The sequence below is a fragment of the Dama dama genome, chromosome 12 (genome assembly GCF_033118175.1).
Source record: "Dama dama isolate Ldn47 chromosome 12, ASM3311817v1, whole genome shotgun sequence".
Lineage (NCBI taxonomy): Eukaryota > Metazoa > Chordata > Mammalia > Artiodactyla > Cervidae > Dama > Dama dama.
In genome coordinates, this window is record NC_083692.1 from 52,502,700 (window position 1) to 52,529,131 (window position 26,432).

At 41.4% G+C, this 26,432-nt stretch overlaps 1 protein-coding gene across 2 annotated transcripts in view; it reads right to left on the reverse strand.

Moving 5' to 3' along the window:
• RORA (RAR related orphan receptor A) overlaps positions 1-26,432 on the reverse strand; it is a 781,107-nt gene that overhangs the window by 13,639 nt on the left and 741,036 nt on the right. For both annotated transcript variants that reach the window (XM_061157286.1, XM_061157287.1), the window contains 5 exons: positions 12,659-12,800; positions 9,662-10,057; positions 3,481-3,602; positions 1,757-1,889; positions 20-127 (listed from right to left, as the gene is read on the reverse strand). In XM_061157286.1, coding sequence (XP_061013269.1) covers positions 20-127; positions 1,757-1,889; positions 3,481-3,602; positions 9,662-10,057; positions 12,659-12,800 — 901 coding nt within the window. The remainder of the gene's footprint in view (positions 1-19; positions 128-1,756; positions 1,890-3,480; positions 3,603-9,661; positions 10,058-12,658; positions 12,801-26,432) is intronic.

The following is a 26,432-nucleotide window of genomic DNA, read 5'->3' on the forward strand; positions in this document are numbered from 1 at the left end:
TTTGAAGACGTTTTCTTACCTAAGGATTTGAAGACATCGGGGCTAGCATATTTCCCATCGAAGTACACGGTATTGTTCTGAGAGTCAAAGGCACGGCACATTCTGATAAATACCACCTCTAGAGAACCTGAGCAAAGGCAGAAATGGAATGGGTTATTCTGTCTTGGTGAGTAGATTTTGACCTTAGAGACCCCTTTCTGAGTCAACAGGGCTGGGCTTAGCCCAAGGGCACGCAGTCACCTTATCTCTTTATTTAAAAGGGCAGAGTTCACTAGAGTAATTAAAGACTTCTGCCTAAGCTAAGGCCTGTATTACGTAAGAGAGATTGTGTCCTGCAATAATCCAGTCTTGGAGTTGCTACAAACACAAGTATGCGTGCGTGCTCAGTTGTGTCTGACTCTTTGCAACCCCATGGACTGCAGCCCTCCAGGCTCCTCTGTCCATGGAATGTTTCAGGCAAGAATACTGGAACAGGTTGTCATTTACATACTCCAGGGGATCTTCCTGACCCAGGAATGGAACCAGCGACTACTGGGTCTCCTACACTGACATGCGGATTCTTTATCATTGAGCCACCTGGGAAGCCCAGAAACACATAGACTCCTGTTATTAAAACAAACAAACAAACAAAAAGCCAGGGATATCTCTCTGAATTCCATAAACAGCCATCTTCCTAACAACTTATCAAAACCTCCTGAGGGCCTGGGGCGCAGAAACCAAACACAGGTGATGGTTAGGGCTGGGGAATGCAGGTGTCTTTCAAATTAATCTTTTTTTTTTTTAATAATAATTTTTTTTCATTTATTTTTATTAGTTGTAGGCTAATTACTTTACAATATTGTAGTGGGTTTTGTCATACATTGACATGAATCAGCCATGGATTTACATGTATTCCCCATCCCTATTCTCCCTCCCACCTCCCTCTCCACACGATTCCTCTGGGTCTTCCCAGTGCACCAGGCCCGAGCACTTGTCTCATGCATCCAACCTGGGCTGGTGATCTGTTTCACTTTAGATAATATACATGCTGTTCTCTCGAAACATCCGACCCTCGCCTTCTCCCACCGAGTCCAAAAGTCTGTTCTGTACTTCTGTGTCTCTTTTTCTGTTTTGCATATAGGGTTATCATTACCATCTTTCTAAATTCCATATATATGTGTTAGTATGCTGTAATGTTCTTTATCTTTCTGGCTTACTTCACTCTGTATAATGGGCTCCAGTTTCATCCATCTCATTAGAACTGATTCAAATGAATTCTTTTTAATGGCTGAGTAATATTCCATGGTGTATATGTACCACAGCTTCCTTATCCATTCGTCTGCTGATGGGCATCTAGGTTGCTTCCATGTCCTGGCTATTATAAACAGTGCTGCGATGAACATTGGGGTGCACGTGTCTCTTTCAGATCTAGTTTCCTCAGTGTGTATGCCCAGAAGTGGTATTGCTGGGTCATATGGCAGTTCTATTTCCAGTTTTTTAAGAAATCTCCATACTGTTCTCGATAGTGGCTGTACTAGTTTGCATTCCCACCTCAAATTAATCTTTTTACAGAGAGAAGAAGCAAAATGGAGGGAATGTTTCCTTCAAAAAACTCAAACATTTTAAAAAAAATTCCTTAGTTTCTGCAAAGTGAAACCTGAGCTATTATCATTTGGAGAAAAACTGTTCGCGACACCTTCCTTACCAAGCATTTCTTTAATAAGCTGGTGAAAGCAGGTTAGGAAGAGATCTCAAAATTCACTTGCAAAGCACATACCTGCTTTGAGAAGCACAATTTGATCGTTTTGACATAGTTCCATAAATCCATCAATGCGTTTGGCAAACTCCACCACGTATTGTATAGCTTCTGTAATTTTGATGGCACACAATTGCCACATCACCTCCCGCTGCTGTTGAAGAGGGAAATACATTAACATCCACAGTTACCCATATCCTTGACACAGTTGTTCTAAGTTTTCCTATTGTGTACAATCCTTCTTTGGAAATAGATTCCCAAAAGCTAGAGGATTTAAGAATAAACAGTTGGCCAGTTACTTGGGTTACACTGATTGCTTCCAAGTTCTTTCTCGTCTCCTTCAATTCCTCTCTTGCCATCTTGTTAGCAAAGGGCAGGGGGGAGATATTATGGGCATATATGCAGCAGAAGATGAAAACCCATGTGAAGAAAGTCACGCATGCCACTGCTTTAACCCTGGGCCACAGAGAGCGGGAAAGTAGAATCTCCTTTTAAGCAATTACTTAGCCTCGGGGAATTTCATACCACTTTACTTGAGGAAGACAAGAAAGGCGGAGTCAGTTACATTTTCTGGGCGCCTGCTATGAGCTGGGTGCTTTCTGACATCCTTGTTTCATTTCACTTTCACAAGAACGTTTTTCCATTTGCCATAAATGAACACAAACACTCAAAGAGGTTTCACAGCCAGGAGGTACTGCAGCCGGGATTTAAACCCCAGCATTTCTGGCTCTGAATCCCATTTTGCACACCTTGTAGCTGTTTAATGCTTTCCTGCTTCCCATTGTAACTGTGGCTGCCGGTGTTATCTCAAAGGCAAACAAGGTGATGTGCTGCTATTTCCCAACCTGTCGTGCTTAATTCCTTTTTATATAGCCATTCTCCAATTTAGTTACTGGCTAACCTGGGTCCGTGTTGCTGCTCACTTACTTTCCCAATCGTAGTTTAAGGCTGTTTCCACCAATATAAGAGGGTGGGAGAAATACTGAATCAGGAGCCAGGGCTCATGGTCTAGTCCTGATGTTTTCAATCTCCAGCCATACGCTAAGGGATGTTAGCTTCCTTGTACGTTAAATGAAAAGGAGGATTAACCTCGATAATCTCCACGGTACTTCCTAAGCCAGCATTTCCATGATTTGGGGGCGAGGGGCGGGGTGGAAATCGAAGCATTTTCTCTTACTAAGGGCAGAATGGATAATTAAATGTCCCCCTTCTCTAGCCCTGCCCTGAGCAGTGTGTTTTATAGAAAAAAATGAGTGCTAGAAGCACTACTTGTCAGCCTCATATTGCTAGATTGAGGCTGGAGTTAGGATCATAGCTTCCAAATCTTTTTTTTTTTCTTTTAACACATATTCTCTAAACTCCTTCTTTTTAACCTCTGAAACCATGAGGCTAACATTATTTTACGTCAACTTCTAGACTGTGAAATCTCCCATTGTGATATCGGGAAAAATCCCAACTCATTGAGGCTTTTGGAAGCAACTTAATCTAGCCCCCCCGTAGATAAGTGATGGGACAAACGGGTACAGTTACCAGAACAGCAGAATCTCTGCTATTTCTGAAATTTCGTACAGTGACATTTCAGTAAGGCAACAAAGCCCCAGGAACATAATCAGCTCTGGAAGAAAGATTATTAAATAGAAATCTGCTATCTGATGAAAGACATTCATTTTTTGGTCTGTTTGTATTCACATTTTCTACATGTCCCAGCGTTGCCTCAATCTTAGGTAAAACTGTTCAGAGCCTACCTTGTTTTGATAATTCTCAATCTCCTCCTGCAGAAAGGTCTGCCACGTTATCTGCTGGAGCTCTTCTCTCAAGTATTGGCAAGTTTCCAGATGTGATTTAGATATATTCTGTGCAAGGTGTTCTAAGGAGAAAAACAGGAGATCATGACATGAAAAGCCATTCTTCTTTGGATAATCAGTGTTTTCCCTACTCAGTTATTCAATTTAAAATGTAACAAGTATAAAGCAACAGGCTGAACCAGGTTTAATTATCTTGACATATTTAAGTAAGTAATCTGGAACTATTCTGTGTTTTAGAGCAGGAAGAAGGACAGGCAAAGGCAACATTTAACAATAAGACTGCATGCTTTCAAAGAGCCTGCTAATCTGACCTTCTGTGCCTTACACTAGTGTCTGGGTGTGAGCAAATATCGACCTAGACAAGTGTGAAAAATGACTGACACAATCTCTACCTGGCATTTTTATGAAGATACATCTGCCACATACATTTATGGGGGGGATTATTCTTGAAAAATTAGCAAATGGTATTTTTTTATGACAACAATTATGTGTGGTGTTTGTTTTTCCTGAAAAATTCAGAACAAGCATTGCTGAAAGCCTACCCAGTCGCTATATATAGTGTGGTGGTTAAGAGCTGGACTTTGCAGCCAGATTGACTGGGATGGAATCTCAGCTCTGCTGTTCAGTAGTTCTGTGATCTTAGGTAAGTTACTTCACCTCTCTGCTTCAGTCTCCTGATCTGTAAAATGAGAAAATAGTACCTATTTCACAGGGCTTCTGTGAGAATTAAAGGAGTTGAGCACTCAGAATAGAGAGGATAACACAGCATCTGTTACGTAAAACATTTGTTCTCCTACTGAAGTGTAAGGATTTTGAAGACATTAAGGAAATAGAAGCCAAATAATTTCTCAAGGAACTTATAATCTGGTGAACATATACAGACACACAGAAAGGTCAATTTAAGACATTAGACAATAAAGCATGAGGTTGAATTATATGAGAAGAGAAAGAAAAACAAAGGTAATAGATGCTATCAGGGAAGGGAGAGATGAGCGAAATTAGGCGATGCTTCTAGGCAGACGAGGAACATTTGCACTGGATCCTGAAGAATGGGGAGGTTTTGGTAGGCAGAGGCCAGTGGTGTGAGGCAGTGGGCCAGTTCCACATTCGAGGGATGGTAACTGAAAGAACAAACATGACATTTGTAGGAGATAGGAAGATTTGATAAAGTGATGGTTCAAAACAGGAATATTGGTAGGTAAGAGTCCAAATCCTGAAGGATCTGAATGTGGAGACTGAGTATGGACTTGATTGACAAAAGGAGTCAGTGGGATTCTCAAGGAGGAGCTGACATAATGAACATTGTACTTGGGGAAACAGAACATGTAGTTCTGCCACTGGTGGACTGAAGGATGGAGAGGTTGGAGGACCAATTAGAAGGCCGCTGAAATCTAGATGTAAGGGACTAACAGCTTGAAATAAGTTGCTAATAATTGTTATGGAAGGGAAGGACAATTAAAGAAGTATTTTAAGGAAATTCCCTGGTGGCCCAGTGGTTAGGATTCCAGGCTTCCACTGCAACAGGTGTGGGTTCAATCCCCAGTTGGGGAACTAAGATCCTGCAAGCTGTAGGTGTGGCTAAAAAAAGATCCCCTACTTGAATCTTGAATATATAATAAGAAAGTTACTTAAAACAATGGTGCCAAGTGCAAACTTAGCAACACTAATAAGACTATTTATTTAGAAATTTGTTACTGCTTTCCTCAAACAGAATCAGATTTGTTTGTGTGAAAACAGAGCCAGGATCACGTAAATGAAGCTTGAAACTAGAATCTCCTTAGAGAAACTGAAACACAGTAAACCTCAACAACCCTACTTGGCAACACACAGACATGAAAACAATATAAGGAAACATCATAAACAATAAAACATAGATTGAAAGAAAAAAATAAAGGAAAGAAAGAGACAAACTGAGAGAGAGAAAGAGGGAGAAACCAGTAAATTATTTGTTTTAGAATCAGTGATGCTTGTGAAGAGAATTGGGGAGTAAAGACAAAAATAATGGGGAAGCTGGGAGAATCCTGGAAGGAGAAGAATGGGAAGAGGCTCTCGGTATTAGCTTCCAGATCCTGTTTTTTTTCTAGTTAACATGGTCCAGCATCTTCTTGTTTCATTTCATCCTAAAACTTGTCACCCCTACCTGTTTGAGTCCAGCTTTCAGAAGCAGTAACAAATGACGCAATGTTCCATGACCAGTAGAGGGCAGTGGCTGCATTCTCACCAGCTGCCTTTGATCAAAATTCATATTTGATTTGGCAAGTGTAAGATTTTAGACACTTTCCTATTTTTAAGTCTCTATTTCAGCAGAGAAGAAAATGCTCAGATGGAGTAAAAGCTAAGGAGTTAGTGCAGTCTCTCAGACAAACAGTCTGGTATAGTGAAATACCTTGGAACTAAGAGTTACGAGACCTGTTTTCTGGTCTGAGCTCAGTTGGATAACTCGTTTTGTGACAAGCAAATCAGCTCAGTTTCTCAACCATGACCGTGCATCAGTAGAGCCAAGGTCTAGATACTTCAGATAGAAAATCCTGACTTCTAAGTCACAGATTTTCATAGTGGGATGGAACTTTAGATATTATCTGGTCCAAACTCTCCTCACTTTGTAGATAATAACATTAACAATGATGATAAAAAGTTGACACTGAGGTAGAGTTTACTATGTGCTATGCTCACATATACATACACACATACATATACATATACACAGTCATATATATATACATACACACACACACACATATATATATACACATTTGGTCCTTAGTCTTTATGACAACAATTCTAGGAGGAAAGATACTAATGACAATTGTACTAATTACCCCATTTTACAGATGAAAAAACCAAGCCACAGTGAGGTTAAGTGACTTTTCAAGGTGTCATAGCTGGCAAGTGGACAGTGATTCAAACATATACAAAAGCTCCAGAATCTATGCTCTGAATCTTTATATTCCATGGGTAGGGAGTTTACAGCTTACAGAGGTAATGTGACTTATACTAGGTTGTACAACCTACAGCAAAGCTAGAACCACCCATATAAGCTGACTTCTTGTCTCATTCTTTGCCCAACATATCAGTTGTCTCTCAATGAAGGCCTTAGTAATTATAGTAATAAGTGCAATTAGCTGTTTTATTTTTAATTTCTTTTTCTTTTTTTTTTTGCTACACCAGTTGACTTGATGAATCTTGGTTCCCTAGTCAGATTTGTTTGTGTGAAAACAGAGCCAGGATTACCTAAATGAAACTTGAAACTAGATCCCCTAACCAGGGATGGAACCAAGGACCCATGGCAGTGAAAGCACCACGTCCTAACCACTGGCACGTCAGTGAATTTCCAAGTTAACTTTAAAAAAAATGAACATAGATTGTTTATCTGGAGTATGTAATTCAGGTACTAAGTGTATTGGGTGGGCCAAAAATTTGTTTGGGCTTTTCCATAAGATGTTACAGAAAAACCCAAACAAACTTTTTGGCCCACCCAATACATAAAGGGCAAAATTTCATAGCCAGGAAGTCAGATATATTTCACTAAAAGTAATGGAGTGTAGATACTATTAAGGAAAGAATTGATCTTAGGATATGTTAATTTATAATTTATTCTCCAGTTGCACAAATGGTTTCATTTGTTTCAAATCTAATGACAAAATTTAGCCTAAAATGAAGTCATTAGTTAAAAAAAGAGCAGGGACTTAAACCCTAAAGGAAATGTCAGGGAATTTCGGAGAGCTTTACAGAAGCATTAGCAAAGTCTTTGACCATTTTTAAGCTACTCTTAAGCCCTCAAACTATTTTGCACATGTAAATGGGACAGAAAATCAGAGCCCCATTACATCCTTTTTCCAGATAAATTCTTGTTTAGTTTTGGGTTTGCAGAAAATCCTGATGACGACTTAATTTTATTCATTGTGGAAAATGCCACAATACATGTGAACAGTCCCTAGTTTAGAAGAAAGTGGAGAATGGATGGCAGCACAGGGCTCCCAGGCTCACTGGGAGGTGACAGCTATGGAAGAGGAAAGAGGTTGGTCAGGGAAGAGGGGCTGGGGAAACTGAGTGCACTTTCAGCCCAAGTGCCATGTTCAAGGGCCACACACAGGCCAAGCTGTGTGGCTTATCTCCGGATTGAACATCGGACAAGCAAACAGGAGAGATTCACTCGTATTTATCATAAAGGAGAAGCACACCTAAAGTGAGCCAGGTCATCTTTCACGATATCATGTCAGCTTTCAATCAAATCCTTATTCATTTCTGAAAATTTTACTTTCATTACAGCTCTGCTTAAGGTTCAGCCAACCAAGATCTCCTAACAAAAACGGAAGGTTTTTGTTCTAGTTGAAGGAAAAAAAAAAAAAAAAAAAAATCAAACCTACCTCTGCTCAGCTTGGCTTCTAGTTCAGAGGTTTCTCTGTTAATCAAAAGAGCTGTGCTACACCTTTAATGCTGTGCAGTGGTTAAAGACCAGGCTTAAAATGTCCCTGCTCTTGAGGATTTAAATTTAGACCCATAAAAAGGTGCTTGTGTAAAAACCGTAAAGAACATTCAATTTGTTATATTTGGAGAAAGATTTTACTGGAAATATAAATTTCACTTAAAAACTGTTTTGTGGGGTACAGAGGTAGAGGAAACCATCTAAAGAACACAACCGTTATTTCTGTGAACCAAGGACATCTGTGCTCAAGTCAGAACCTGCTGATTCTTTTCCATGTGAAGTCTTCCTTCTCTCCTGGTCTTAACTTAGTCACCCCCACAGCAACTAATTGAAATATCCCAGAGGATTATGACCTTGTATGAGGAACCACGGGGTGAAACAGATCAAATTCGCAAACAGCAAAGGTCCTTATCAAAGTTTCTCTAATAATAGTGCTGTACTTAAAAATCGATTAAATATAACAGAGGATGTTATAACACGACTCTCTTGAAATGAAAAGCTTTCCATTGTCTGTGCTAACATTTCTAGGTCATATCTCCCAAGAAGCACCAATGTCACAGGAATGAGGAAATGACAGGGTTTTTTTTTTTTTTTTTGCATGGTGAGTCTTCTATGAAATACATCAGTTTTGGCATTAACATCCATCACCAAAATTTTGGAAAGTAAAGAAGCCAATTTCCCTTTAATGTTTATAGTTGCAAAGGTTAGATGCATACAGGGACTGTGCAGTGATATAAATGCTGAGTGGGATGGACCCATTGAAAGGTGGGAGGCCCTGACTGGAACCAGTTAGTTGTTGACATTTACAAATACTGATCCAATATAATTAGATCATTTCTCCCTCCTCCCACAAGAAACTGAAAATCTGAACTTGCAGATGGAACCCTCCAGGTTTAAATTTTCAGCAACTAATTCAAAAATTGTAAAGCTCTGCACTGGTTAAAAACCATGCCTATGGGCCAGGTTAAGTTGGTGGGTTGCCATTTTTATAACTTTCAGTATAAAGCAATACTTAGAACATATTGAAAGCAATGGAGTTGGTGGGGCCATTCCCTGAGTTTACAGTTTTCTATGGAATTTAAGACCACTTTAAGTTCATGTCTCAGCTCTGAAGCTGAGAGGTCAATCAGTTTCTTGGATATGTGATGGGAGACAGTGGAGAGTCAAAAGCAAGGGGAAAGGTAGGAATTATGAAGTGCTTCCAAGGGAGACTACCCTGCTGGCTCAGATGGTACAGAATCTGCCTGCAGTGCAGAAGACCTGGATTCAATCCCTGGGTTAAGAAGATCCCCTGGGGAAGGGAATGACTACCTGCTCCAGTATTCTTGCCTGGGGAATTCCGTGGACAAAGGAGCCTGGAGGGCTACAGTCCATGCGGTCACAAAGAGTTGGACAAGACTGAGCAACCATCACTTTCACTTTCCCAATGGTAAAGGTGAATTGCCCTTCTAGATGCATCTCTCTCTCTCTTTTTTTTTTTTTTTTTTGCTGTGGAGCATGTGGGATCTTAGTTCCCTGACCAAGCAACAAACCAGTACCCCTTGCATTGGAAACACAGAGTCTTACCATGGACAACCAGGGAAGTCCCTAGAGGCATCATTTTAATACCATAACTTAGCAGAGAAAGTAAGACATATCCCATTTCCTTCAAAGGGCATGAGTAGTACATCCCAATGGAAACACAGAAGCCATTACCTAGTTCTGCCATGGACACAGTTGGGGAAGTCTCTCCATTGGTGAAAGAGCAGTAGGGGAAGAAGCCTGACGCTGGTGTGTAGTCACATATGGGTTCTGGTTTGATTCCATTGATATCAAGACCTGACTGGTCCGGGGAAGGCTGTATGTCCAGATAGAAGCTGCTGACGGCAGAGTCTGCCTTGCTGCCCTCGGGGGTGTGCCCGTCGATGTAGTTGCTGAGGTCATCGTGAAGCTCCGTGAGCCCGTTGGCCGAGATGTTATAGGTGGGAGTCAGCGGCTCGGCTTCTCCAGGCTGCTGTTGGTGGTCTCGCTGCTGCTGCTGCATCCGGTGTTTCTGTACTTCTGCGTACAAGCTGTCTCTCTGCTTTTTCGACATGCGGCCAAATTTTACAGCTGGAAGAAAAAAGCCAAGCCACACCATGTACAATATGTTTTTCTCCATGATCCTCTCTGGTATGCTTTAGGACTTCCTCTGAAGTTGCAGATAATTTTAATCAAAAACCACATAACCACCAAATAAGGACATGATCCAGAGGTGAAAACGGTCCTACCTCACATAGGCTTGCTCCACATCCCTGACAGCACAGACATATCCTGGAGGAGCTAAGTTTCAGAAACAGACCCAGGGCTGGCAGAAGAGACCTACAGCAATGATCACCTTTGTTTTCATGCTGTCACATAACCCTATGCTCAGTGGGAGCTACTGAACTGTGGTTTGATGGGCTTGTTCCCTCTTGACCCAGGCAGTTGGTCTAGACACTTCTTTTCTTAGTGTTCAGACCCGAGCACAGGGATGCGTAAACTCACCGGTCTACATCAGGACACAAGCAGTCAAACCTCCACATGCATTCATTTCACTAATCCATATGCTTGGATGAGTTTCTTTCTGATCAAATGGCCAAATCTGGGGCTTCCCAGAGCAAGCTCAACAGACTGCATGAAGCATTTGCAATTCCCTGGATTACATCTCTGAGTCTACCCCTTGCCTGCTCCTGGGTCATGTGGCCCCTTTGAAACCCTTGGACCCATCTTAAAAGGATACTTTCTGCTATTCTCATTGAGCCTCAAGTAAAAAAGAATATTAGGATTTTGGAAATGGTAGGCTCTGGGGAAAATCCCTGCCAGGAGAATTTGTTTGCAGCCCTTCTCTGTGCCATGTGTCCTCATATTTAAAGTGGAACAGTGACTGGAGTAACATTCCAGTTCATTTAGCATTTCAAATGATTTCTCTTGAAACATCCAGATAACTGAGAAAAAAAAAAAAATCCTGTGATTTCCTGGTCTGAACTCCTCCACTAACCCATTTATTTCTCAGCCTAAGTAGGTATAGATAAAGCCTCTGGTGGAGGGACTAAGGTCTCCTGATTATGGTTAAATTTACACCCAACTGGGTAGATGAATTCACCCATTTGACCATCAACAAAATTCTGTGAGTCTTGGGGCAGGAGGCAGGGTAGATGGAAGTGAAGTTGGGAACCAGTGCCCAGCCCAACTTGTGAGATCCTTTTCCTGCCAAAGAGGATGTGGTTTCCTTTTGCATAGAGGAAACAAGTGAGCAGGATTCTGGGCAACTTCCAGCATCCATGGCTCAGGTGACAAATTGGGTGGGACTGGTTAGATAGCAGGCAGGCTGATGTGTGCTATGAATTTCAGGCCTAACTCTGTCGTTGTTTAGTCGCTAAGTCATGTCCGACTCTTCTGCGACCCTGTGGACTGTAGCCTGCCAGCCTCCTCTGTCCATGAGATTTCCCAGGCAAGAATACTGGAGTGGGTTGCCATTTCCTCCTCCAGGGGATCTTCTGGAACCAGGAGTTGAATCCATGTCTCCTGCATTGGCAGGTGGATGCTTTGCTGCTAAGCCACCAGGGAGACCCTGTCTAAAATCTCAAGACCCTGGATTAGGTCTTGAGAAAATGCACTCCCATCTGTGATTTTTTAACTTACAGATTCATAAGAGATAAACCTAGTTGTGTGAGTTCAGGGCCACTGGAAGTTGAAATCTGTAGAGTTGCATATCACAGGAATTTCTGAGGCTATGGTGTAAGTTTTATGACTTGTATCTTCCGATCCGCAAAACTTCCCTTTGGTTCTACAAATTCTAAGAGGCAATCCTGTGTACAACTTGTGCCTGGGTAGGTCCACAGGCCCAAGAACTTCTGATTCTAGGGAAAGCAGACCTTCAGAACACCTGCCTAGCAGCCTGAAGTTATTTTTCCAGGGGCTGAAACTCCACTGCAAGTGATGTTTCCTTCAGAGGGATCTCTCAAGGGAGCCAACCAGCCAGTATATTCAGAAAAGTCCTTAAACTGTATGCATTGTACTATCAGCCCAATTTTCTTATATAAGAATAGCCTTGAAATCTGGTGTTGATTATTCAGTGCACTGAAGACAGTTTTCCAGGAAGATCCTAAACTGTTTTGCAACTGTTAAAATAGCTTGTTTTAATGAAAAGAACATTTGTCATTGAGGCCTGCTTTGCACTATTTTCACACATACTGGATGTACAAATATTTGACTTTGGATCCAGTTAGCATAAAAGCTAATTCATCCCAACTGCCAATAAGCTGACTAGTATAAAGCGCATAACAATTAGCTCTGCCTTGTGTTTTCTATGGGGAAAAAAATATGCTTCTAGAAGGCATCCTTTTTCAGACCCTCAGGTGACACCTTACCTCCCATCAATTCATCCACCTGCAATGTCTTAAACATCAAAAACCTGAAGGTGTTCTGACCACATAGACATTTCTTCTCCATGCCCCCACCCGCCACCCGCCCCCCACCCCCCATCCTGCCCTGCATCAGCCAGTGAGCTGACCTGGATGGTTTCTAGTCGAGGAAGTAACTGCTGTGATACCCACGGGGATGCCAGAAGAGGGAAGACTGGAGGGGGTGGTGAGGGACAGAGGGGACATATTCTGGCAGACTTGGGTCCAGGCTTCAGAAGGTACTTTCACAACCCTATGCTATTATGCAGCATAGGCCGCGAGAGCTCACCATCTCGAGACATCCCCACGGCAAGGCATTTCTGTAATCGACAGTGCTGGCAGCGGTTTCTACTGGTTCGATCAATCAAACAGTTCTTTTGACGAGGACAGGAGTAGGTGGCATTGCTTTGCTGACTTCTCCTGAAAAAGCCCTGTGATTCAGTTATGAAATAGAAAACAGGTTAGTGTCAGCTTGAGCTGAATGATACTAAAGGCAGGAAAGGAAGCGCCCGTCGGCATGAATATTTAATGGAGAATTAAACTTGTAGCACAATCATCCTGGAAACCATTAATGAAATTAAAGTCACTTCTTTTTCCTTGAGTAAAATGGGTCCCCAGAGCCCAATCCTCTGTCCCTTACACATGCAAAACTTTCTTTAATTGCAACAGACATTTGCCTATGTAGAAGGAAGAGGACCAGGCCCTGTTCTTGGCTTCTGATGATTGAAAGCTATATGCTTAATAACAATGGTACAAAGGCACTCATCTTTAACCTTTATCTCCAAAACATTTTTAGTAGAATAAACACAGAATGCTTCTCTGTATGTCCTGAGACGAGAAAGTGCAGCCTCACGCTAACCTAAGTGGACACTGTGGCAGTCTCAACCAGACCACATAAATCCACCACTCTTTAGGTATCTTTCATTCTCCAAGTCAGAATCTACTGCTCCAAGAAGTTAAATGACACGTGGGTGGATTATCTTGGCAGGTCAATCAGACTGGGAATACTCTACCCTTGAGAGTTTGGAAAAACCATCTTTTCAGCATCATGGACTTTCAGATTGAACAAATCCAATCTGATGTTCATCAAGTCCCACGTATTTGTTAAGCATTGTTTTGTAAATGAGAAGGTGTAATAAGATGCATAAGGAGTACTGACCTCAAGGATTTCATTCATTTACTCATTTATTCATTGATTCATTCATTTTTGCTAACTCCTTGAGTTAGATTCTTTCTAGCTCATTAATGTTCATTGCTTAGTCTTTTCTTAAAGCCATCAGTGTTCCTTTTAGTTACATTTTGGTAGCAATCCATGAGTTTTGGTATATAGTATTTTCATGATTATTCAATATGAAACATGTTCTAGTTTTCAATAGATCTCTTTTTTAATCCATATGTTATTTAGAAGCACATTTTAAAAAGCTAAAGTAAGGTTGATTTACAATGTTGTATTTGTTTCTGGTGTACAGCAAAGTAACTCAGTTATATATACTTTTTTCAGATTCTTTTCCATCATAGGTTATTACAAGGTATTGAATATAGTTTCCTGGGCTATATAATAGAAACTCGTTATTTATACAAGCACATTCCTTTATTTTACAAATGTATGTGGGGTTTGTTTCTGGTTATCGCTTGATAGTTGACTTATCCATCAGTGGTTTTGCAAACTAGGAATGTATTCTAAAAAAAAAAAAAAGAAGGTAACCAGAGCCATTTCTATGAAGCAGAACCATGAAGGTTACAAAAGTCTATTATCATCTTCAAATCTTTAATGGCAAAGATAGTTGGCCATGACCCAGGGGACACCAGTACCAAAGGGTAAGGTGAAATCCTGACGAATGGATGGAATGACCAAGTGCTGGGCAAACTGATAAGAGTACTCTCTCACCAGATTTTTCTGGAGGCCAACTTGGCAGTTATACTAAAATCCTTAAAAAACATGCTTATCCACTAACTAGAAATTACTCTTTAAGGAATATATTTTAAAGGAATGACAAGAAAGGTACAAGGATTTACCTATGTGGATGTTCATCACAGCACTATCTTTAAGGTAAGACAAATTTATAAAGATGCTAAATGTCCAACAGTAGTGAACTGGAAGAGTCATGTTGGATATCTGTATACTCAGCAACCACTAAAAATGGTATTTCAGAAGTACAATTATTGACATAAGGTGGTGATAGAAATGTACTGCTGAATAAAAAAAAAACCAGCTAAAGAACTAAACACAATATAATCCAATTTTGGAAGGAAAATCCATATATTTAACACAGAAGAAACCTTTGGAAGATTATGCCCTCAAATGAAAACAAATGCTGATCTTTTTCTTTTGTTTATCTGTGCTTTTTGATTTTTCTATAATATGTGAGTGGAAAGGTATACGAGCTACTCAGGAAGAACTATTCACTACATCTGCTTTCTTCCCTGACAGCTAGGGACTCTGTGGATTAAGTCATGGTTATGATGGATATAACCTCAGTTCCCAGTTCTTTCCTTTTGGAGATCAACCAAGGATGGGAGTGACAGGCGCTGACCTCTTACCAACTCTCTGATGTCTACCAAGCTATTCACTGACCAACGTGGGCAAGGTTAGGGACCCAGGATCTCAATCTGTCTCTCTGCTGTACTTCAAATTTTCCTGATATCAAGTCTGATCTCTTCTGTGAGGCAATCCCTCTTTTCTAAAAATATCTAAAGCTGTTTTTCTTTTTTTCCCCTTAATGTGTTTCTTTTCTCTGTGACAAGAAAGTGAGAAGTAAAACTTTCTTTGGCACTTAATAGACTTCAAGAAAATATAAACGGTAACAGAGGCAGATGATCCTTAGAAAGAGATACCAAGAGGTCACCTGTCTATGTATTCAGTTGAGTCAGAGACATATAATCTCTGCCAAGGCTGAAAGGTATTTCATTCTTTCTTGAGACTATACGACTCTCTGTTTGCTGTCACTGCAGGGGCTTGTTTGATCAATTGCTCAGTCACGTCCAACCCTTTGTGACCCCACGGACTGCAGCACACCAGGCTTCCCTGCCCTTCACCATCTCCCAGAGCTTGTTCAAACTCATGTCGATTGAGTAGGTATTGCCATCTAACCATCTCGTCCTCTGTTGTCCCCTTCTCCTCCTGCCTTCAATCTTTCTCAGCATCAGAGTCTTTTGCAATGAGTTGGCTCTTCGCATCAGATGGCCAAAGTATGGGAGTTTCAGTTTCAGGATCAGTCCTTCCAATAATATTCAGGATTGATTGGTTTGCTCTCCTTGCAGTCCAGGGTACTCTCAAGAGTCTTCTCTAACACCACAGTTCAAAAGCATCAATTCTTCGGCGCTCAGCTTTCTTTATGAAAGTGGAAGTGACAAACAGATTCAAGGGATTAGATCTGATAGACAGAGTGCCTGAAGAACTATGTACAGAGGTTCATAACATTGTACAGGAGGCAGTGATCAAACCATTCCCAAGAAAAAGAAATGCAAAAAGGCAAAATGGTTGTCTGAGGAGGCCTTACAAATAGCTGAGAAAAGTAGTGAAAGGCAAAGGAGAAAAGGAAAGACATACCCATCTGAATGCAGAGTTCCAAAGAACAGTAAGGAGAGATAAGAAAGCCTTCCTAAATGCACAATGCAAAGATATAGAGGAAAACGATAGAATGGGAAAGACTAAAGATCCCTTCAAGAAAATGAGAGATACCAAGGGAACATTTCATGCAAAGATGGGCACAATAAAGGACAGAAACGGTATGGACCTAACAGAAGTAGAAGATATTAAGACGAGGTGGCAAGAATACACAGAATATCTATACAAAAAATATATTAATGATGTGGATAACCATGATGGTGTGATCACTCACCTAGAGACAGACATCTTGGAGTGCGAAGTCAAGTGGGTTTTAGGAAGCATCACTACAAACAGAGCTAGTGGAGGTGATGGAATTCCAGCTGAGCTATTTCAAATCCTAAAAGATGATGCTGTGAAAGTGCTGTACTCAACATACCAGCAAATTTGGAAAACTCGGCAGTGGCCACAGGACTGGAAAAGGTCAGTTTTCATTCCAATCCCAAAGAAGGGCAAACTACCACATAACTACTCATCTCACATGCTAGCAAAGTAGTGCTCAAAATACTCCAAGTTAGGCTTCAACAATACATGAACCGAGAACTTCCAGATGTACAGGCTGGTTTTACAAATGGCAGAGGAACCAGAGATCAAATTGCCAACATCTTCTGGGTCACAGAAAAATCAAGAGAATTCCAGAAAAAACATCTACTTCTGCTTCATTGACTATGCTAAAGCCTTTCACTGCGTAGATCACAACAAACTGTGGAAAATCCTTCAAGAGCTGGGAATATCAAACTACTTTACCTGCCTCCTACAAAACCTGTATCCTTGTCAAGAAGCAACAGTTAGAACTGGACATGGAACAACGGACTGGTTCCAAATTGGGAAAGGAGTACACCATGGCTGTATATCGTCACCCTGCTTATTTAACTTACATGCAGAGTACATCATGAGAAATGCTGGGCTGGGTAAAGCACAAGCTGGAATCAAGATTGCTGGGAGAAATATCAATAACCTCACATATGCAGATGACACCAGCCTAATGGCAGAAAGTGAAGAGGAACCAAAGAACATCTTGATGAAGGTGAAAGAGGAGAGTGAAAAAGCTGGCTTAAAACTCAATATTCAAAAAACGAAGATCATGGCATCCAGTCTCATTACTTCATGGCAAATAGATGGGGAAACAATGGAAACAGAACCTTTACTGTCTTGGGCTCCAAAATCATTGTGGATGGTTACTGTAGCCATGAAATGAAAAGACACTCCTTGGAAGAAAAGCTATGACAGACCTAGACAGCATATTAAAAAGCAGAGACATTACTTGCTGACAAAGGTCCATTAATCAAAGCTATGGTTTTTTCCGTAGTCATGTATAGATGTGAGAGTTGGACCTAAGCAGAGATTTAGGGTCACGAATTATTTGCATTTCCTTTTGCTGAAAATAGGAAAGAAAAGAGTCTGCGTCACAAAGAGTCTGCTCCAGTTTGTTCCCTAATCACTGAATATGAAGAATGTCTACACGCTCTCTCTTGTTCTTTGAATGGAGCCAGTACATACAGCCTGCACCATTATCTCCCAGGGCCTCCTCTACAGACCAAATCACGGTATCTGCCACCTTTCTTTCTAGGTTCTTTTGTACCTTTAGCATTCTTAGGATCCTTTACAATGTCTCCACTTTCTTAAAAACTAAGAAATACACGTCTAGACACCACTCTTGAATAATGCTTGGGTCATTATCAAAGGGAAAAAAGGGTACTCTTTAGTTTTTACACATTAAACTTAAGTGAACATCAAACTAACACTAATCAAGTTCCAAAATGTTAGCACAGAAGCCATATACAACCACCAGTTTGCTCTGCTAAAAGGGAACCCTGAGAGGGAATAATGATAATGATACTGGGGAAGATATGATGATGATGGAAGGAGAGACCTTAATGAATGCATTATTTTAAATATATTTTTTTAATGTGGACCATTTTAAAAGTCTTTACTTCATTTGTTACAATATTGCTTCTGTTGTTTGTGTTCTGTGTTTTTGGCCATGAGGCATTTGGGGTCTTAGCTCCCTGACCAGGGATTGAACTCAAGGTTCCGTGCATTGGAAGGCGAAGTCTTAACCACTGGTCTGCCACGGAAGTCTTCTAATCATATCTATTTATACTGTATTTTTAATGCTTTGACATCTTGAGGTCTTGCTAACTCAGAGGAGATTGTACTTCCCAGGGCTACCTAGTTTCTAGAAATAGCAAACAACTTGCCTGGGAGCATACTTTTCACATGAAGACCAACCAATCCAGAGACTAGACCAGTCACCTCCTCCCAGGTTTTCCTCTCCCTCTCTCTGCCTCTGACTGACACGGCTTCTCATTGTGGTCCCCTGTGTGGCATGCTGTGTCTCCTGTTTCTAGGGACCTATGTTATAACCAATTTCTCTCCCTTCATGGCGGTCATGTTTGTGTCTTAGGTGTCTTACCCTATCTGATTAAAACCAATCCCAGGTAGCGTTAAAACATGTTTATTATTTGCTTGTCACCCTGTGCTTTATATGGATTCCATCATTTAATTTTTTTAGATTAATTGGAGGATAATTGCTTTATAACATTGTGTTGGTTTCTGCCGTACAACAATATGAATCAGTCTTTGAGTATACATGTATCCTCTCCCTCTGAAGCCTCCCTCGCCCTGCCAGCCCACCCCTCTAGGTCGTCAGAGAGTGCCAGGCTGGGCTCCTTAACCTGGGGCAAAGGCAGCTTCCCCCAGCTGTCTGTTTCACAGGTGGTAGTGTACACACGTCAACGCTGCTCTCTCAGTCCATGCCCTGCTCCTTCCCCTGCTGCGTCCACAAGTCCACTCTCCACGTCTGTGTCTCCATTCCCGCCCTGCAAATAGGCTCATCAGTACCATTTTTTAGGTTCCATATATATGATTAATATATGACATTTGTTTTTCTCTTCCTGACTTACTTCATTCTGTGTAAGAGGCTTTAATTTTGACAAGGGCAGCATGAGGCAGGCACTATCATTTTCCTAGTTTTTAGGTCAAAGAACCTGAGGCTTAGAGAGGCACTAGCTCAGAACCAACCCCCCCCCCCCCCCCACCGCCCCCGCCAGCGTGGGATAAAGTCAGGATCTGAATTCAGGTGGTTTAATTCCAGAACTCACACTTTTATCCCTTTTGTTGTTCTTCTGCTTCTTTTGTGTGTCAAAAAGGATTCCCACTTGGGGGTTCTTATAGAAGGTGACCATTAAAGGAAGCAGTGTCAAGACACAAGGTATGCATGATAAAGGGGCAAGACTGATCTGTTCTGAAACTAGTTTTCCTCCCGGTTAACCCCTTTAGCTGGCCATGCTGTCACTGCCCAGGCATTTAATAAATTCCTCTTCTATAGCCACCTCCTGATGTGGGATATTCACACGAGAAAGTCAGTTTCACCATTTCATGATTTTCCCTCATTTCTCACCAGGAGGGTTATGTCCTCTTTAATTCACCTTACTTGTTTCTAAATTACTTTGGCTCATTTAGAAAACAAAACAATAACAACGCAAACTGAGTCCAAGGACACAGTCACTATCTTTAAAGATGTCTGAGAAATTATACCATCTATTTGCAAGACAAATCCACGAGGCTTTCCACACCCTCTTGGAGCAACAGTGCTGAGGCTGGAACCAATATCTGAAAAAGGACTCCACTTTTGTAGATGTCTCGGCTCTGAAGGGCTTGGGGAAAGCAAATGTGCGAATGGACACACCTTACTCTTTACAACCCCATTTACTTCTCACTGAGTCATCTGAGCAAGTGCCTGTGCAAAGTTCAGGGAGTGGCAGCGCTAAGAACCACAGAAGAAACCTTTCTTCTGGACTAAGCTGACAGCCCACAAGGCTAGCTATCAAATCCCAAAGGGGAGGGGTCAGGCAGGTTTACAAGGTGAGAGCCACGGATGGAGGGAAAGGGTAAGCCTAGGTGTATCAGACACACCAAACTTTGCCTTTCAGATACAACGAGGGCTTGGTGTTCCTTTCCTGCCCCTTGTCTCCCCTTTAAAACAAAACAAAACAAAACACAACCCTACAGGGATTTCCCTGGTGGTACAGTGGTTAAGATTCCGAACTTTCAATGCAAGGCACTTGGGTTCGATCCTTGATCAGGGAACAAGAATGCCACATGTCACAAGGCATGGCCGATAAACAAAAAAATAAAAGCTCTTCATCTCAGTATATCCTTGGGGTTTCTCAGAGGATTTGGGCAGTTAAACTGATAAAGTATTTAAAGCGAATGATCTATATAAGATCCTCTATATAAGAGGAGAAGGATTAGAAGAGCAAGAAGGAAGAAAGGGAGAAAGTATGGTAGGTGTCTTCCTTCATAAAGAGAAGCCTGCTCACAATGCAGAAGCCAGATCTTGACCGGCAGTGGGACCTGGAGAGGGTCCCACTGAGAAATGATACTGGGACCCCGGTTCTAGGGACGCTGGAAGCCACACAGCCGTGGCAGCACAAGGCTGCGCTTGGAGTTTTGGGGAGGAGCGGAGGAGGTATGTGTAAGGAAGAAAGCACAGAAGCTGTGAGTCAGCTGGGACAGATGTTAAATATGCAATGGTGGAGTTCCACTTCTAAAAGCTGAGCTAATGAATGACTTCTTTGGCTTTCTTAAAAGTTCACTGTTTACGGCTGTCAAGATACATGGAGATGTGCCATTACACACACGGTGGGTTGGAGCAGAGGGCCACCATGACGAAATGCAGGGTAGGAGACCGGTACACGGTGTGACTGTGGGACGCTACCACCACCTCGTGGCAGCAAACTCACATGCAGGTATTGCAAACAGTAAATGAGAATATGCACACAGCCTTTAGAGATGAAAGGAAGTTGAGATTACTCGACTCGGTAGTTCTCCAACTGAACGTGTATCAGAATCACCCATGGAACTTTTAAAAAATACACCTGAGATCTTCTGAACCAGAACGTTTGAGGGTATAGTCACTGACATACATGCTAGTTTGAACAATGTGATCTACAACATTTTTATAGATCAAAAAAGAAGACACGTCATTCTGTATGGTAAACATTTTAACAAAGCTTCCTGAAGACTCTGCTGCCTTCCCTTTGTTAAGAATCAGGGATCTACTCTAGCTCTCTGACTTTGCAGACAACAAAAATGAAGCTGAGAAAGCTAAGTGACATGTCCAAGGCTGTCCCGTGGCTTCGTGTCATTGCTGGGACTTGAACTCCAGCGTCCTCATTTTAAGTGTAGTGCCTTCCACATAAGCATCTCTCCTGCATTGTTGGGCTAACAAAACCCCTGTTACTCAGTCTTGATTTTCTCACATTCATCAACCTTCCGCCTCCACTTCCACTGCCTCAAAGAGAATTTGCCAGTGTTTCCTGCCTTATTTCACCAGGCCTTTCAAAGTGCCTTTTGTTGAGTTTTATTTCTAACTTCTGCCTCTGTTCCTTGGAAAATCTATTGCCTAATTAAAAAAAACTATTTGGCCGTGCCAGATCTTAGTTGTTGCATGCAAGATCTTCTATCTTTACCGTGGGATCTCTCTAGGCGTATCATTGTGGGACATAGTTCCCTGACCAGGGATCGAACCTGGGTCCCCTGCATTGGGAGTGCAGAGTCTTAGCCAGGGAAGACCCTATTGCTATTAAAAAAAAAAAATCTGGCTGTATACTCTGAAAATTTTCACTGATCCCATTAGATTGGAGTTCCCCAGCTTGGGGACAGAGGCCATGGGTATGGGAGAAGGCTGATACTGGGTTGCAAGAGCTGAATGTCAAAATTTCAGGAATTCTGTGAACCAACTGTTAAACATAACCATTATTAAACTTTAACTTATGACATATACATACTGCTGCTGCTACTGCTAAGTCGCTTCAGTCGTGTCCGACTCTGTGCGATCCCATAAACGGCAGCCCACCAGGCTCCCCCGTCCCTGGGATTCTCCAGGCAAGAACACTGGAGTGGGTTGCCATTGCACTACTATATATAAAATGGGCTTCTCAGGTGGCTCAGTGATAAGAATCCACCTGCCAAGCAGGAGACGTGGGTTCAATCTCTGGGTCGCAAGATCCCCTGGAGAGGGAAATGGCTACTCACTCCAGAATTTGTGCGTGGGAAATCCCACCATGCACAGAGGAGTCTGGTGGGCTGCAGTCCATGGGATTGCAAAGAATCAGACACAACTTAGTGACTAAACCACTACCACCATATATAAAATAACCAACAAGGACCTACTGTATAGCACAGGAAACTATACTCACTATTCTGTAATAATCTATATAAGGTAAAAAATCTGAAAAAGAATGAATATATGTATACATATAACTTAATCACTTCGCTGTACATCTGAAACTAACACAACCTTGTAAATCAACTATATTTCAATAATTTTTTTTTAAAAAGTGAGGAAGAAAATGGAACAATGCAGGTTCAATTTAAAAGTATGTAATGTTTATAGCCATCACATTGTGAGGAGCACAAAAAATGTGAAGATCGATCCTTCCAATCTTTAAAAACTATTATCTGATTCAGAAAGTAGTTGCTCACATCATTACTGACGAATGAGAGAAGTTCCAAAACATGCTCTTCCTTGTTTCGCTTTCCTCTTATTCATTATTGTAAATGAAAAATCACGCTGACACTACAGTCTTTCATCAACCACAACCACAAGTGTGGATATAAGAGTTCAGCAAAAATCAATGAATGTATTCAGTGAGAATCATCTGTCTACATACATACTATACATCACATATATAATATATACTATATATTGTATGGGTGGCTCAGATGGTAAAGAATCTGCCTATAATGTAGGAGACCTGGGTTCGATCCCTGGGATGGGACGATCCCCTGGAGAAGGGAATGGCTGCCCACTGTATTATTCTTGCCTGGGAAATCCCATGGAGGGAGGAGCTTGGCGGGCTACAGTCCAAGGGGTCACAAAGAGTCGGACACGACTGAGAGTCCAACACTTTCACTTTCATTTCATATATTATATATTCTGTTTATAATGATGTATTGTCAGTTGCACTACTTGTAAATTGTATGAAATCGTATCAGTGACATACATACAAAAGTTATGTACATATGTATAGACACTGTGTTCCAGAGAGTTGGTTGTTAAAAACTGACCAGCAGGTGACTGGACTGAGCCCAGTCCTTGCTGGATGCTCAGCTTTCCAACAGGCTGTCTGAGTGGCTCCTCCCTATTTTGGATTGGCACATACCCAGAGTTGTGGCTTGGCCTTCCACAGCCCCATCACCCCCACCACCAACACACACATATACAAACCTTCTCCAGAAACTTTAGCTGAATGGCTTTATCTTTTTTAAAAATTAAACTATAGTTGATTTACAATATGCTAATTTCTGCTGTATAGCAAAGTGATTCAGTTATATATGCCTTCTTTTTTATGTTCTTTTCTATTATGTTTATCATAGGATATATTTTTTAAATATATTTATTTATTATTTTTGCCTGTGCTGGGTCTTCACTGCTGAGTGGGCTTTTCTCTAGTTGTGGCAAGTAGGGGTTACTCTAGTTGTGGTGTGTGGGCTTTTCCCTGCAGTGGCTTCTCTTGTTGTTGAGCACAGGCTCTTGGGCGTGTGGGCTTCAGTAGTTGTGGCTGCTGGGCTCCAGGGCGCAGACTCGAGAGTTGCGGCGCACAGGCTTACTTGCTCTGCGGCATGTGGGATCTTCCCGGATCAGGGATCAGACCCATGTCCTGTGTTGGCAGATGGGTTCTTTACCACTGAGACACCAGGGAAGCCCTATCATAGGATTCTGAATATAGATTTCCTTTGTGCTATACAGTAGGACCTTATTGTTTATTCATTCAATACATACTGAATGGCTTTATCTTCATTCCGAATAGAACACTTCCTGACCCACTGATCATTTTCCCAGTCTCTTTTCCTATAGTGTTTCCTTGCTCAGGCAAGGGTTCCACCCTTAACCCAGATATTCAAAGCAGAAAAATGGGCTTCCCTGCTCCCTCCCCATCCATATCCATGCAGTCACCAAATTAGGCTGTTTCTGGTCATCTTTATATTCCGCAGATCCATCTGCTTTTCTCTATCTTCATCACAATTTTCTCAGGTCCCCATACCTGCCATCTCCTGAATGGGTTATTGCACAGCCTAGTACTTGCAGCAGTCAACAAACACTTGTGGAATGAAGGATCAGAGGAAAAATGATGCCAGTGATAAAAAACCGTGGTAACAACCACATGGCGAGCTCCTCTTCTATGCCAAGCACCGTGGAGGACACTTCACAAACATGATTCATGTGCAATTCACAACAACTTTACAAAGCAGGTATTTTTATGTCTATTTACAAATGAGAAAATTCCAGTTCAGAGAGGTTAAACCATCTTTTCAAAGACACACAGCAGTTGAAGGAGAGGAGCCAAGATTTGAATTCTTGAACTCTGGGAACATCTAAACCCAAAGGCCAGAGACTTCTTAATACACTACCCAGAAGACATGCATACAAAGATCAGGGCAGACCAAACAAAAACAGATAAAAAACAAACAGGCAAAAAAGCCTCACTTTTCAGTTGTACCAAGTTCCACATAATGGTTCAGACATGAGCTGAGGGAGATGGCATTTTATAGGGTATCAAATACTAGGTTTACACAAGTAGGAAAACAACTTTCCTTTGCTAGGTCTCCTTAATAAAAGACTTTGAAATAGACATGACATTTCCTATTGGAGTTATTAATATCTTTGCCCCCAAGTGGGCCTTAGTGGCAGAGACCTGTAAGTGTGGCTGGGAAGGTGCTGGGGTGGGGTTCTGGCTCTCAGGGGCTCCCCTCCTGCTCGGGGCTCCTTCCCAGGGAGGCACAGGCTGAAATGCTGATCTGATGTTTGGTCTTTTGACAATTTTCACTTAATGAATTGATTCCTACAGTTCATTAACATACCCACTTCCACTTCTGTATACACATATGTCTTAATTAGCTGCTCATTGGCTGTTTAATTACAAGAAAACAGCTGACAGCTGCCTTGCTGAATTCTAATGGCAGACGCGTTGGAACGGCTACACATTTGCTTTTGACAACCAAGATTTATTCATAACTCTATGATTTATTGTGAATGCTCATATGCCTGAGTGGATTATTGTATTTTCCAAGCCAACTGAAATGTTGGGATCTGGGAGACTATGGAAGTGGGAATCCCTCTCATTTCACTCCTGAGCCTGAGAAGAGCTGAGAATCCTAGCTAGAAAGGTATGAATTCGATTTCAGTTTTATTTATTTTGGGAACTTCCTGTCAGAATGTTCACAAGTATGGGGGTGAGCAAGAAGACATATCTTTGGATAAACGTGGGCTTGAAAGTTAAGGATTTAAAGTTAAGAAAGAATATAACTGGCAACTTAATTTTACTGAGGGGAAAAGAAAGGGTGTGCATAGATTAAAATCAAAGAAAGGAAGAGGCAGAAGAAGTGATAAAACTAAAGTGGGGGGAGGCAGGAATAACATTCCAAAAGGAAGCAAAAGAAAAAGGAAATTTGTTCTTTAGAAAAAAACAAAGCAAAACAGGAAACATCATTTGCCAAAGTGAGCTGGTATGGCCCCACACTCAGGCAGCTGGTAGCAATAAATCATGGCAAGATGGATCTTCTCAACTACTTTCCCGTTCAATAGTGACTGAACTCCCTGTAGAATTGTATGTGCAAATACTCTCTGATTAAAACTGACCTCATGTGTCATATTTGGTAAGAGGAGATGTCTGTTTTGCCATACATCTGGTGATCTGCCATGCTCAGATCCAATCCCAGTGACACATTCAGCAATAGTGATTCCCAAGCAGGCATGAGAAGCCCTACTCTGAGCCAGACGCCATGGTACACCCTAGGCACCACAAGTTCACAAGCCCAGCATTTTCTATGGGCAGAGGCATGATTAAGACCAAACCAAAGAAACCGAAAAAAAAAAAAAAATCATAAAACAAAAAAACCCCTCAAATATCCAAATCATCTTGATGCAAATTGGGGTTTAACACATCCAACCACTTGTGCATTTATTTCATCACAGGCCTGGAAGATTTTGCTAAATAAAAAATTTGTTCTTACCACCTGTCTATAACAGAAATGAAACTCTGATGTCACAGGATGTAATAACAGCCAAATCTAATTTTCATTTTAAATGACTAGCTCTAATACTGGGGCCAAGTGCTATAAAGTACTGAAGTAAAAATGTTGAGCATAAATGTACTAATGCTGAAAAGTGGACAAGATTGACCCAGGGTGAGTGAAATTTTACAACTGAAATGAAAATATTAGAACTCTTAAAAAAGAAAAACAGTTTGGGCCTAAAAGGAACATTTGTGGATATGTGTTTTTAACCTAAAACATAAACAACTCCAGAAAATGCTTTAACTCTTTAACAGAAAAAAAAAAGTACTGATTTATGTGTTCTGGGATATCTCTGAAAAGACTTGCTAATTTCAGAGAGAGTATTTGTCAATGCAAAGCAAAAAAAATTCCAAGTTCTCCCTTTCCTGGG